The sequence below is a fragment of the Aethalodelphis obliquidens genome, unplaced genomic scaffold (genome assembly GCF_003676395.1).
Source record: "Aethalodelphis obliquidens isolate GAN/ISIS:26980383/991018 unplaced genomic scaffold, ASM367639v1 scaffold3, whole genome shotgun sequence".
Lineage (NCBI taxonomy): Eukaryota > Metazoa > Chordata > Mammalia > Artiodactyla > Delphinidae > Aethalodelphis > Aethalodelphis obliquidens.
The window spans coordinates 68,034,480-68,049,912 of NW_020837947.1; the positions used below are offsets into that span (position 1 = coordinate 68,034,480).

Sequence of the window (15,433 nt, forward strand, 5' to 3'; positions counted from 1 at the left end):
CCAGCCACGGATTCCCGCCCAGCCAAGCACAAAGATTAGGCTAATGAATCAGAAGGCTGCGGAAAACGGGAGGATCCGGATGGAAGAGAGGCCTGTTCCGCCCAGTCTATGTTGACGAGTGCGTAAAACTCGGTTCCAAGGGGCTCTCTTGTAAACTACAACTCCCGGCCGGCTAAGGAAGCAGGAGTCAAGGGAGCGGAGCGTTGCCTTCTGGGAGCTGTAGTCCTCACCAGGTGACTGGGCGGCAAATAGAAATTGGGCTTAGACTTAGAGATTCGTGCCTGGCAAAGCTGTTGTAGCACCTCCAAGAACTCGTAAAGTAACAGAAACTTCTTTCGACAGCGTTGGCAACTTCTGTAACTTCCTTTAACTTCCTCCTTCATGAAACTCCTTTGTTACCTCTTATTTAAACTTACAGTAATTCCCCTATATACCAACCTTCAAGTGGCGAACTTTCAAAGATGCGAACGTGCATTCCATCAACGCCAGGCGTGAGTGAAATTGCAGCTTGCCCTCCCTCTCCTATTGCTGACGATCCTTCAGCTCTACCATCTCCCACCTCCTCTCCCTCCTCCAGTCAGTAACTCTTCTTGCCTGTTCACTTGATGCCAGCGCGTATATGCCAGCTGTTGTACTGTACTACTGTACTTTTCAAGATACTGTACTATAAGGTTTCAAATGTTTTATTTTTTGCTTGTTTTTTATGTATTATTTGTGTGAAAGTATTATAAACCTATTACAGTGCTCTATAGCCGATTTTGTTAGTTGGGTACCTGGGCTAACTTTGTTGGACTTACGAACAAATTGGACTTACAAACATGTTCTCGGAACAGACCTCGTTCGTATGTAGGAGACTTACTGTATAGTTTATATTACATATTGTTCAGAAGTCTTGTGCCTGTGTCCTCATCGTCAGCATTATCATTATGTTTACCTAGCCAGACATGCTAACTGCACGATCTTCGCACAACGAAAGGGCTCCGAAAACATTAGACATATCAACAGGCATTTACTTCAACTGCTATGATCTCCACGTTCACTGAAGCATATTAATTAGCATAAGCGATGTTAGAAATAATTCTCTGGAAAATGAATGGTCTTCAAGATATGTGGATTAAAAATACTATGTAAGTACCTCAGTTCTTACAGGAACATGGGTACAAGATTCTGAGATGCCCAGCAGCCTACACCTTCTATGGCATGATCTTTCTCCAAAATGATTTTTTAAAGGTTTGGGTGGTCAATGTTATATACCATTGTCTTATCATTATATACATAGATATAGATATATAGTCTATTAACATTATTGGAATATTTTTCATTCCTTATTAGCATCACATTAATATCAGAAGGGGCTCACAGAAGGAGATCACAGTTTATGTAGTCAGACATTTGATTAATCTCACTTTGGAACAGTGTTGGATCTTCCCTCTGCCTGGTGTATGTGTGCTCACTGGTGCTGATCACCTCTTCCTGTAATTGGTACAGTTCTCACTTATGGAATTATTCAGTTCCATGCTGTGTATTTCTTATATGTACACTTAAACAAAAATTCATATGTATACTTGAAATTAATTGTGAAAATTAAAAATATTCTATCAGACATTTCTTCTTTTGTTTTGTAACTACTGCTCTGTACAGTTTATTTATCTCTTCCCATTTTGGAGTATCATGATAGTTTCAACTTACTTCAATTAACTATAATTATTCTCCTCTGGACACTCAAATTGTCCCAGTATGGTCCCTGTAAGCCTACTCCTTTAAATCTGCACAAGCTTTTTGAAGCATTTTTGATTTCCACGTTCCAGGTTCCAGGCCAATCTTCATTCTTCCCTGTCCTAGGCCATGGAATCAACTACACTTCAAGAAACTATGGTTCCTTCTGGGGGGAGAATAGTATTAAACACACACACACACATCATAATTAGGGTGGTGGGTAAAATGCTTTGGGGCCAGTATGTGGCATTTCTGGTTCACATACATATCCTGCTGCTGAACCCCAGCTTTCCTGTAAATTTTCATTGCCTGTGAAGACTTTCTACTCCATTGCCATAAGCCTTGACTAGATTTTGATGCCCTTGTCCTAACGTGATCAGCCCAAAACCACCAGGGACAAACCTATAGTCAGACAGAGTCAGGATTATTGGCTCATTCCAGCGAGAGAGACTGCACACCAGAATAACTGTGGGAAGTCTCAGGAAACAAAGGAAAAAGAGTTATAGAATGTGGGCGAAGAATGGAGTTAGGTGAAATTTAAAAAGAAGTGGTATTTTGCAGCAAAAAGAATAAAATACCTAGGAATAAACCTACCTAAGGAGACAAAAGACCTGAATGCAGAAAACTATAAGACAGTGATGAAAGAAATTAAAGGTGATACAAACAGATGGAGAGATACACCATGTTCTTGGATTGGAAGAATCAACATTGTGAAAATGACTCTACTACCCAAAGCAATCTACAGATTCAATGCAATCCCTATCAAACTACCAACGGCATTTTTCACAGAACTAGAACAAAAAATTGCACAATTTGTATGGAAACACAAAGGACCCCGAATAGCCAAAGCAATCTTGAGAAAGAAAAGCAGAGCTGAAGGAATCAGGCCCGTGGACTTCAGACTACACCACAATGCTACAGTAATCAAGACAGTATGGTACTGGCAGAAAAACAGAAATATAGATCAATGGAACAGGATAGAAAGCCCAGAGATAAACCCAAACACACATGGTCACCTTACTTTTGATAAAGGAGGCAAGAATATACAATGGAGAAAAGACAGCCTCTTCAATAAGTGGTGCTGAGAAAACTGTACAGCTACATGTAAAAGAATGAAATTAGAACACTCCCTAACACCATACACAAAAATAAACTCAAAATGGATTAAAGACCTAAATGTAAGGCCAGACACTATAAAACGCTTAGAGGAAAACATACGCAGAACACTCTATGACATAAATCACAGCAAGATCCTTTTTTGACCCACCTCCTAGAGAAATGGAAATAAAAGCAAAAATGAACAAATGGGACCTAATGAAACTTTAAAACTTTTGCACAGCAAAGGAAACCATAAACAAGACAAAAAGACAACCCTCAGAATGGGAGAAAATATTTGCAAATGAAGCAACTGACAAAAGATTAATCTCCAAAATTTACAAGCAGCTCATGCAGCGCAATATGAAAAAAACAACCCAATCCAAAAATGAGCAGAAGACCTAAACAGACATTTCTCAAAAGAAGATGTACAGGGCTTCCCTGGTGGCACAGTGGTTGAGAGTCTGCCTGCCGATGCAGGGGACACGGGTTCGTGCCCCGGTCCGGGAGGATCCCACATGCCGCGCAGCGCCTGGGCCCATGAGCCATGGCCGCTGAGCCTGCGCGTCCAGAGCCTGTGCTCTACAGCGGGAGAGGCCACAACAGTGAGAGGCCCGCATACTGCAAAAAAAAAGAAGAAGATATACAGATTGCCAACAAACACATGAAAGGATGCCCAACATCACTAATCATTAGAGAAATACAAATCAAAACTACATTGAGGTATCACCTCACACCAGCCAGAATGGCCATCATCAAAAAATCTACAAATGCTGGAGAGGGTGTGGAGAAAAGGGAACCCTCTTGCACTGTTGGTGGGAATGTAAATTGATCCAGCCACTATGGAGAACAGTATGGAGGTTCCTTAAAAAACTAAAAATAGAACTACCATATGACCCAGCAATCCCACTACTGGGCATATACCCTGAGAAAACCATAATTCAAAAAGAGTCATGTACCACAATGTTCATTGCAGCTCTATTTACAATAGCCAGGACATGGAAGCAACCTAAGTGTCCATCAACAGATGAATGGATAAAGAAGGTGTGGCACATATATACAATGGAATATTACTCAGCCATAAAAGGAAATAAAACTGAGTTATTTGTAGTGAGGTGGATGGACCTAGAGTCTGTCATACAGAGTGAAGTAAGTCAGAAAGAGCAAAACAAATACCGTGTGCTAATACATATATATGGAATCTTAAAAAAAAAAATGGTTCTGAAGAACCTAGGGGCAGGACAGGAATAAAGACGCAGACGTAGAGAATGGACTTGAGGACACGGGGAGGGGAAGGGTAAGCTGGGACGAAGTGAGAGAGTGGCATGGACATATATACACTACCAAATGTAAAATAGATAGCTAGTGGGAAGCAGCCACATAGCACAGGGAGATCAGCTCGGTGCTTTGTGACCACCTAGAAGGGTGGGGTAGGGAGGGAGGGAGGGAGACATAAGAGGGAGGAGATATGGGGATATGTGTATACGTATAGCTGATTCACTTTGTTATAAAGCAGAAACTAACACACCATTGTAAAGCAAGTATACTCCAATAAAGATGTTTTAAAAATAATAAATAAATAAAAAGCAGCGATATTTTGATAGCTTCAAAGCAGGGCTGTGTGTGAAAAACTCAACATCAGATCTGGACTGCAGAATAGTCTCAGGATCCTGTTTCTTGGAAACTCTGAAGTTACTATAGATGTGGACTGCTGTATTCAGGAGCCCCTTAAATGAAGGCTTTGCACCTAGGTTGGAAACTGAGGCTGCTTCTTTGTGTCAAAGTGACTTAAATCCTTCAAGCAAGGAAGGAGTGTTTCATTCTTACTGATACAATTTCAACAGCAAGGTTCCTAGTAGCATACGATTTTAGAGAACAAAATTTTTCAGTGAAATAGAAAGCAGACACTCAGAAAAGGGGGTTGTTATTGTACTTTACAACTGTAGCGTATCCTTGAGAGGTATGTTATTTCCTGTTAACTCTGCAGCTGGGATTTCTGTGCTCGTTATCCCAGCCCAATGAATGGCCAAGCAGATATTTATAATATTCTTAGTTGAAGCTAATTTTTCTTTCTCATTTCTAATTATCCTAAGTCTTCGAGGGCGAATGTCAGTTGAATGTGTTTCTTTTACGTATGCCTAGTTTTCTAGACAAGCCTTGGTTAGGGCAAGGAGCAGCCATCTCCAACATGTGAGCCATAAGCTCATTTGCCTGATGATGGAATAACCTTACAGCAGCCGTTACTATTTGCATTTGAGACCCCAGTGATATTCACTATCCATTTGAGACCATTTGAGACCCCAGTGATTGTCACTATCAAACTGCAGCGTTTGTCTCGATACCCTGCTCACTTCTATCTCTGCTCTGGTATCAGGGCTACCCTAGTCTCAGTGAACTGTGCGAAAGGAAGCCCACTATGTCTCCATTAGTAACAAAGCATATAAAAGTGTGAACTTCATTCATTAAACAAGAAGACTGTGCAGGAAGCAAATACCAAAAGGCTTAAGGAGGCTGTAGTTCAACTATGGTAGCTGTATAATAGATCACTAAAAGTGGTAAGGTCTAAAGTACAGTAAACCATTAACCATAAAGAACTGTGTAGGCAAATCTCCAACTGTAGACAGAGCGAGATTAAGCATATTATTCTCATTCTGCTATTAAGAAAACATCCAAAGCCAATTTGCTAGGTGATTATTTTAAAACAACTCTTTCCTATGGTATAAAATTACTAAAGAGAAGCCAGAAGAATTGTTGCATTTTAGAATTGAGAAAATTTGTTTAAAAATACAAAGAGACAAGGGCTTCCCTGGTGGCACAGTGGTTGAGAGTCCGCCTGCCGATGCGGGGGACACGGGTTCGTGCCCCGGTTTGGGAGGATCCCACATGCCGCGGAGCGGCTGGGCCCGGGAGCCATGGCCGCTGGGCCTGCGCGTCCGGAGCCTGTGCTCCGCAACGGGAGAGGCCACAGCAGTGAGAGGCCCGCGTACCGCAAAAAAAAAAAAAAAAAAAAAAAAATACAAAGAGACAATGTACAATTCAGTGTCTGAACTAAAAGAGTTAAATATGAGTAAAAATCATGAGTATCTAAACATTTCTCATTTGAGCTTAACTCTCCCTTGCCTCTGCTTCCATTTTTAGTTACCATAATCCCGTTTCTCTTTTCCTGCCAGTCCCTGGTAAGTACTTTGTACTTAGTTGTACAATTTTCTGCTTCGCTGGCTGCAATCTTATTTCTACTCAAGCCAACTCTATTAAAACAGCTTAGCCGCTGCCAACTCCATTCCTCATTCTCTTGGGTTTGTTCATCAGACATTTACTAAAAGTCCTAATGTGCCAGCATTATTCTAGGCACTAAGAGCTAGAAAACAGAAATCGGGGAAAACGAGGATGGAAATGCAGCAGAAATGAAACACTGGGGCTTCTCTCCTGGCTAACAATGACAAGGCACTTACCAGACAAATGCTTTACACGTGTTAACTAACTCATTTAATCCTCTCAACAAGCCAATGAGTTGGGAAATGTTATTACACCAGTTTTTATGATGAAGAAACTGCAGCAGAGAGATATTAAATAACACAGCTAATAAGTAATAGACCTAGACTTTACTTCCATAATCACAGAGATTCCTTTACGTCTTTTTCTACTCTTCTGACTGTTCCTCTGTCTTATCTCTTCCTCCTCATTCCATCCCCATTCGTTGGGGATGATCCCCCAAACTATCTTTCTCCAGATCAAATTCCAGTCACCTCTGCTTTACTATCTTTGTCATTTCTTAAACTCAAAATTTCCAGTACTGAACACATTATCTTTTTTGACCAACCAGTTCCTCTTCTCAATTATCCTCTGTTTCCTAGCAACCCTAGGGTAGAGACTTTGATTTTCCCTTCCCTTCCCTGGAATGTTAGATTCCCTTCATTAAATCTCACATTTGCGCCTTCATGTCTTCCATTACTGCAATGCCCTAACTCTTGTAACAGCTTCCTCACCATCTCCCCAATTCCAGTATCTCCCTTCCACAATGTATCTTCTGTTCAAGAATCTGCCACGGTTTTCTAATATTCTACTACAGGAACGCAACACATTCCTCTGCCTGGCTTTCAGAGTCCTCCAAAATCTATACAACCCTGCTTATCCAACTTTATTTCCCACCACCTTCCCCACAGATGTTCTTACTTTGCCTCTCAGTTTTTCTCCCTCTTTTCCAAAAACTACTTTGCGACTGAACTACCACCTTGACTATTAGAATAATCACTCAACCAGTACTCTGCTTCCAGTTCGTCCTTTCTTTCATTCCTTTTCTTTTAAAATTCATTCATCCAACAAGGTACTATAACAATACCAGGGATATAAGAATGACTAAAACACAGTTCAACTCTCAAGAAATGCACAGTCTAACGGGGAGAATACAGATGGACACATATAGACCTTTTTACTTCAAGTGTTATAATAAGAATATGAATAAAATCCAATGAAAACCCAAAGGAAGAGCAATTAATTCTCTCAAAGGTGATGGGGAAAACCTTCATTGAAAAAGTAAAATCTGATCAACAGATTTCATGGGGACAAACAGATTTCCTGAGGGTGTCTGTGGAGTACATTCCAGGGGACAGAGTGACAAGCAAGCACAGAGAGGGATGGTATCAAAGACCATAACACACTCGAAGAGTTTGGGCTCCATTTGCCTGTAGGTGTAGTGTGTGCAGAGAGCATGAGGGGGCAGAAAATGAAACTGGAAGATACATGGATATATATGAAAAGTCTTATAGAATATGGCAAGGAGTTTTTATCCCCCAGATAATGGAAAAGTGTCTTTTTAAACAAGGGAAGTGAAGGTTGTAGGGGAGGAAGCCAGGTGACCTGATCAAATTTGTGTGTTAGAAAAGTTACGCCGATGAATCAGGCAATAAGACTAAGTCCTAAACTACGGCAATAGCAGTGAGAATAGGAAGACACGGTTCCCAAAGGCAGATGAAGCCGAGTCAACAGGGCTTGGTGACTAGTTAAATGCAGGGGCTGTGTGAGAAAGACAATCCAGAAGTTTTTAATTTATGCTACTGAGCAGGTAGTGATGCCTTTGACCACAGAAGGAAATACAGAGAGAGAAACAAGTTCGGTAGAGGAAATGAGTTCGGCCTGTGACCTGCTGAAATGGGGGTAACCGACTGACACTGGGTCCAACATATGGTTGGAAATCTTTAGAGAGTGATGGGGCTTGGGTAGACAGTGGAGGTCTTGGGAGAAGATGAGTTTACCGTTTGATCTAGCTCCCCGTATTCTCATTCTGTTGTACTTACCAGATGACTTTCTGATATTTAGCTTTTCATATAGTATGTGGTATTCTTATGCACTTGGCAATTCTACTTTCAGCCCTAACCTGGTAACCCCAAATTGTGGCTTATCAGCCATCCTTTTCTGTGTTTAAAAATCTTGCAGAATCAAAGGAGGGTTGATTAGAACAGGTAAAATCAAATTCCTGAATTTGCAAAGTTTAGTATTAGCTGTAACCACCCTCTTCAGGTACAGAGCCCTCCCAACCCCATGTCCACTCCATCCCCACCCCCAGGCCTTGCCTCAACAGCCAGCCAGCCCATCTTTAAGTTCATTTTTAAACTACAGGTATGATAAACAACAAGGTCCTACTGCAGAACACAGGGAACAATATTCAATATCCTGTGATAAACCATAATGGAAAAGAATATAAAAAAGGATGTAGATATATGGATAACTGAATCACTTTGCTGTACAGCAGAAATTAACACATTGTAAATCAACTATACTTCAGTAAAAAAATTAAACTACAGGTATGAAAATCATGACAACTTAGAAGTAGATCTGTTTGAAGTTTACCTTTATAGTATCTGAGAAAAATGGATTTTGAAGCATATCATATTATAAGTAACATTTAACCTACATAGAAAATAAATTATACAAACACCTTAGTAAGAGTCACCTAAGCCAAAAATATGTGCTAAATATAAATGACACCCCCTGCCCCCAGGCTTAACAGGCCCTCTGCTTGAGAGACTTCATTATCCATGCTTAGGTATTGGGAGTGTGTAAGACAGCAACAAAACAACAGCTCTAAAATTTGGCTATCAGTAATTGACAGGGGCCCTAAACACAACCTATGGAGTTAGGCAAATAGGTCAAAGGAGTGAAGTAGGAGACCCGTAAAGCAGCAAGAATTAAAACCAGAAGTACCTGCCCTACGAAAGGGCAAAGCTACTAGTTACAGGAATGCTGGCCGAGTGCTGCTAGATATGCCGATCTTTTCAAGGGGCCAGAATCCAGATTCCATGTAAAATTTCCAGATTTTAAAAAACCTCATGTGGGACTTCCCTGGTGGTCCAGTGGGTAAGACTCCGCCCTCCCAATGCAGGGGGCCCAGGTTGGACCCCTGGTCAGGGAACTAGATCCTGCATGCATGCCGCAACTAAGAGTTCACATGCCCCCCACATGCCGCAACTAAGAAGTCCGCATGCTGCAACTAAAGATCCCGCATGCCACAACGAAGATCCTGCATGCCTCAACTAAGACCCAGTGCAGCCAAAATAAATTTTTAAAAATACATGATAAAAATAAATAAATACTTTTTAAAATAAAATTTAAAAAAATAAAAACATCATGTGGATCTTTGTTCCAACTGTTCCAAATTAGTGAGGTCTTATTACATATCAATTTAATCCATGGTGCATTTAATAGCTAATGAAGTGGAAAATATTGATTATGGTTTAAATTTTCAATGTTCAACATTAAATATGATTTTAGAAATAAACTTCTATCCCAGGTACAATAATCTTATATCAATATATAAAAAGTTATCTAAATAAATTTCTATCCCATGCATAACAATCTTATATATATTAATATGTAATCATCTTATATTAATATCTAATAATTTCAGTCTTAATGCTGCCAAACTTTTTCTTACAAGTCAAAGAGGAATGGACAGAGTTTTACTTTGCAATTTTAATAGAATGAAAAATGTATTACAGAAAACGATTTTTCATTTGTTGTAGCAGTTTGACAGTGCACATGGGTGAGAACCCAAAAACATTCATACCACCAATGAACGTGCCAGCCCCACAAAATTAGCTAATTTTCATGGATGCAAAAATACTTTTAAATATTTGCCATTGTTCACAATTTAGTGGTATCTACGTTAAAAGTGTGGTCTCTAACTAGGTTTCATCAATGGCTCTAGTTAAGTTCACCTTGATTTCACAGGTGGTCTTGGTATGGCCCCCGCGGAAACCAGCTACATAAATCTGGGGCCGGGGCACTTGGCTGCTGGCTTCCCTCATTGACTGTGTGCTAGCATCCTTTGAAGGGTACACCTGGGAACAATTTTCTCTTCTCATGTGACTAAGATCAGTCTGTACCGAGTGAGTAACTTTCCGACGCAAATTGGCCTAAGTAGAAAGAGAATACACAGGAATGAACATTTCTCTAAAGAACAAATAAAATACTGTCAGGTACCAGTTAGTATCGGCCTTTTTTTTTTCATCTCAATCCACAAAGAAATTAGTCCTGCAACATAGCATGTTTCTGCAAAACATTAAAACACTGGAAAATTTAGAACATAACAGAAAATAAATACCCTTGGCTGAGAAGTAGGAAAATAGATTAAATAATGAAAATGGACCCAAAGAGAGAACACACAGATTCAAACCTACAGTGAGCTCAATTCTTTGTTAATATAATAATTCATTCATTATTATACTTTGAGAGTCATATAACTTGGATTTTCCCACCATTCTTGGCTTATTGTTTTAAAAGACAACAATTTAAGATTTCCATTGTCTTACCTAAATGGGCTTCACCCAAAACTTCTAATATAAAAAGCTCTGATGTTTCCAGATAATACTTTACATTTTTCTACATTATGCTTACTCCTTTTATGGATTACAACTAAACATGAGATTAAACAGTTTGCTCAGGCTGGGAAGCAAGGAGGAGTTTATAAAAAAAGAGAATAAGAGTTTTATTGAAGTTGTGGTAAAATCCAAGGAAAAAACTCAGAAGGGATTACAGCATGTGAGTTAAGAAGGAAAGACCTGGAATTAGAGGAAACATTTCAGCGTTTGAGACACTGCAGGTGACTGAGAACCAAAACTACTTCTCCCACACACAGCTTATCGTCTACATTAACAGGACTTTGCTATTCCTTTGTCTTCACTAGCATAATTTTATTATTCCAAGAGACTCTTGCCAAAGCAAATAACTTGATTGTTCATTACAGAACATGATGCATGTTCTGAAAGATGCATGACTCTTCAGTGGTAAGCATTAACACACAGAAGAAGCCCTAAGACTCTGCATCCCTTGCCTGAAGATTCACCTTGCTATTCCCATCAACCCTGGACTGCTTTTTCATAATCTTTACAACCCAATTCAGGCCCCCAACACATCCCCTGACTGAGCCCAGGCATCAAAAGACCTGCCTTCAACCAAACTTCAAAGTCTCAATAAATCCTGACCTTGCTGTTCCCCCTCTGAGACATTGCAAAGCTCTGCTGAAGGGGTGGTTTCCGTTACAGCTCTGAGCCATATACTCAGCTTTGTCTTATCAACAGGTCATGTTGGTAATACATGGGGAGCTGGCATTCAACATGCTGCAATTCTAGGGGATAATTCCATCTAAGGTGGGAAGAAGAATGAAGTCAAGGAGTGAGAAGACAGGGGGGGGTCCAGTCAGTATGAGGTTCAGCCCCATTGAACACCGCATTCTCTTAACATTTCCAGGCCAGAGCTAATCTGCCACCTATACCTCCCATATCCTGTCCAACCATCACTCCTCTCTTCTCCTTTGTCTATGTGTATCTCAAGACCAACTTAAAATGTCACCTAAGTCAATGGAGTAGAATTTTTATTTCACTTCTGTTATACCACTTACCAAGAGATACTAAAATATTTTTAGTGTATCAATGTCACTTGCTAGACTATTAGTTCCTGAAGAACAAGGTGGTAGGATATATATATACGTTACCCAGTATACATCTGATGAGCTCAAGTGAGTCTAGTATTGATAGATAACAGAAAAGAATGCAGGGAATGGGAGCTTCAGGAACTACAGAAGAGTAAATGGTAAGAATGCTAATGGAACAATGATCCGGAACAGGGGTCCCCAACCCCTGGGCCGAGGACCAGTACCGGTCCGCAGCCTGTTAGGACCCGGGCCGCACAGCAGGAGGTGAGCGGCAGGCAAGCGAACGAAGCTTCATCTGCTGCCCCCCATCGCCCCCATCGCTCCCCATCGCCCCCCATCGTCCCCTATCCCTCCCCATCGCCCCCATCGCTCCCCATCGTCCCCATCGCTCCCCATCGCCCCCCATCGCTCCCCATCGCCCCCATCGCTCCCCATTGCCCCCATCTCCCCCATCGCCCCCGTCGCTCCCCATCCCTCCCCATCGCCCCCATCGCTCCCCATCGCTCCCATCGCCCCCATCGCTCCCATCACCGCCTGAGCCATCCCCCACGTCCCCCGTGGAAAAACTGTCTTCCACGAAACTGGTCCCTGGTGCCAAAAAGGTTGGGGACCGCTGATCTGGAAAATATTCCAGGAAGCTGAACCTTCCTCATCTTGAGAAATCAGGGGACTGAAAAGCTGCCACCAGAGAGGGTGGCAAGGGAAATGATGTGGTTAGTGAAAGGAGAGACTGAATATACAAACGGACCTAGGCTGGACCTTATATGATAACAGAACTCGAACCCAAACCTCTGCAGCAACCAGTCTTGGAAGCCAAACCACAACCTCGGTAGCTGTAGCAATCAGCTCAGAAGAGCAGAACAGCCCTATTTTTTTTTTTTTTTCCTGCTGTCTCCCCTTCCATCTCTGGACCAACTAGAGAAAGCCAAATATGCTCACTAAACCAATCACAAAAGATACCCCCCCATTGCCCGCTGCTAGTTAGCCCGCCTCCAGTTTCCCCTGTCAACATCCTCCAATCAGAGGAATACCTGAAGCCTTCCCCTTTTTCACTATAAAACTTTCTCACTCCTCTCCCCAACTTTGAGTCTCCGCCAAACACAAGTGATGGTGACTGGCTCCCTTGATATAGCAAGCTTCGAATAAATAGCCTCTGTTCTCATTTGAGTAGTCTTCCTTTATTTCCACACCTGATTTCCGTTAAAGAGCTGGATAAAATACACTGAGAAAAGGCTACAGTTATAAAAAGAGTTTGTTCCTTCACACTATAAATATTTGTTGTTTAAAATGACCAGATACTATCAAAAGGAAGAGTGGGGGGAATTCCACTGAGTCAGATAGGGATGAGAGTTTCAAAGAAGGCTTCAAGGGTAGGTACCTACTGTGATTAAGATGACTGCGAATCAGAAGGACAAGTGAGACGTCTGGAGAGAACAAGTTGACAATAAGAGGGGACTGTATCTGTGCTATAACAGCAGTAACATTCTGCTCCTCAAAAAAAAGTCGAAGAAAGAGAAGGGTATGCTTTAAATGATTAGAGGAAGCTGCAGGGCTTTAAATACTAGCACCTTATAGGTTAGCACAATTAATTTAAACTATTATATACATCAGTAGAGAGACAGAGTAGAGATTGAGAAAAGGAGATAGAGAGAAAGATAGCAACTATCATTGTTCTAGTTACTGGCTGATATAATTTGAGAGCAGTTTCATGCTTCTGTATTTCTATATATGCTTAAAACTAGAAGATAGGGACTTCCCTGGTGGCGCAGTGGTTAAGAATCCACCTGCCAATGCAGGAGACACGGGTTCGATCCCTGGTCCGGAAAGATTCCTACATGTCTCGGAGCAACTAAGCCCGTGCGCCACAACTACTGAGCCCACGTGCCACAACTACTGAGTCCGTGTGCCCCAACTACTGAAGCCCGCATGCCTAGAGACCGTGCTCCGCAACAGGAGAAGCCACCACAATGAGAAGCCCTCGCACTGTAACAAAGAGTGGGCCCCACTCACTGCAACTAGAGAAAGCCCACACGCAGCAACAAAGACCAAATGCAGCCAAAAATAAATAAATAAACTAATTAAAAAAAAACCTAGAAGATAATCTTACAATGTAAAGCTGGAAAATTATAAATTATACTAATTATTTTTATTTTAGCAAAAACAGCTGTGTACAACTCATTATTTTATATAAATAATTTAGCTTACCAACTCTATGAGTAACAACATATTAAAATTCCCCAACCTATAAATAATTTTAGAAAATATTGTTACAAACCAATTTTATAGCTTTTCTTCTTAATTCCCATTCATTCCACTCATATGATCTCACAATTGTTGGTGGCAATAAATGTGTATCCGTCTGTGTGCTACTTTCACACTTTGCAATTGGTTTTATATAATGTTTGTCAACCTCTTTCATCTAAAGAAGTGGAGTTTTGTAATTAATATTTGTAAAAAATAAACATTATTTATAGATAACTGAAATATTTAGCTAAAATTGACAAAATATTAGGAAAACAACATGAAACATACTTGTAAATACCAGCAAAATTTAAAAAGTTCATAATTAGCGAGCCAAATGTAATTACTTTCCCAGGCATTATGAATTTGTGCCTGATTTTTTGAACTTAATGTAAGAGGTGTATTTTGGAAGGAGAAAACCTAACATCACTCATCCCAAGTCAAATGTCCCTCTCCAATGTTCACAGTGGGGAGCATAAGTGAATACCTTATTGGAAATGGACAGAAGTTTAGGATAGCTATTAAAGATTAGGTATACATCACATTTGTTTAAAGTATCAGAACATCTTTAGAAGATATCTTAAACTCAAGCTCTGCATACACAGCAGATTATTATCTCTTTTAGTGGAATATATTCATCTTTCTGCCGAAGCACCCAGAAGCTCACTATTAAAATATTAAGTATTCAGTGATTCCAGGTGAAACAAGTTATGATTATGCTGGAAATGAAGTTGCTGGAGCGGGTGGCAGAGGGTTAAGAAACTCAAGTCCTAGTAAAGAGGAGGCGGAAGAGATGAACTTCTTTCCCCAAATCAAGAAACAGATGATTACTGAACGCCTACCATTGAGCGTAAGATATAATTTTTGCCTTCAAAATGATCTTATGATATACTTAGGTAAGTAAAAAGATGCTGAAAAGATAATTTACAGTATTATGCAAGTAAATGGCAAGAAAAAATAATGAATACAGCATTGAAATATGAAGAAAGAATACTCACTTCCATAGGTATTAAAGGTCAGTGAAGGATTAAATACACAGGATTAAGTACACAGAAAGGGAAAAACAAGACCAGATATGTAGAGGAAAACTGTTCTTTAACAGACAAGTATCTACATACAGCACACCTCCCTGGTTATCTGCTTCTAGCCTTTCATTGTCTTTGTGCTATCTTAAAAGGGCAGCTGGAGCATCACATCAACAGACTGTCAGCGTGGTATGAGAACAAGAGTGCCAACAGCTGCCCCCTTCTGACCTAGTTGTCCTTGGCTGGATGTCAGTCTTCTTGCCCAAGTGTTCAGACCATCCTCTGTTCCTCACTGTCACCAGCCCCATCATCCTCTTACCAGTCACTGCTGGGATCCCTGCCAACCTGGTCAGTCGTATCCACACCCACCTGCTTCACTGTCAAAATGTTGATAAATATTACAAACACAAACCATTTATAAACCATG

The 15,433-nt window shown here is 40.7% G+C and overlaps 1 protein-coding gene across 7 annotated transcripts in view; it reads right to left on the reverse strand.

The window, feature by feature from the left end:
* Positions 1-9,336: 9,336 nt before the first annotated feature.
* Positions 9,337-15,433, reverse strand: part of CFAP206 (cilia and flagella associated protein 206) — a 67,457-nt gene continuing 61,360 nt past the window's right edge. For 5 of the 7 annotated variants that reach the window (XM_027090949.1, XM_027090978.1, XM_027090954.1 and 2 more), the window contains 2 exons: positions 14,016-14,159; positions 9,748-10,223 (listed from right to left, as the gene is read on the reverse strand). In XM_027090949.1, coding sequence (XP_026946750.1) covers positions 9,993-10,223; positions 14,016-14,159 — 375 coding nt within the window. In that variant the 3' untranslated portion in view covers positions 9,748-9,992. Of the gene's footprint in view, positions 10,224-14,015; positions 14,160-15,433 lie in introns of all 7 variants that reach the window. The other 2 variants (XM_027090971.1, XM_027090997.1) reach the window with 1 other exon arrangement.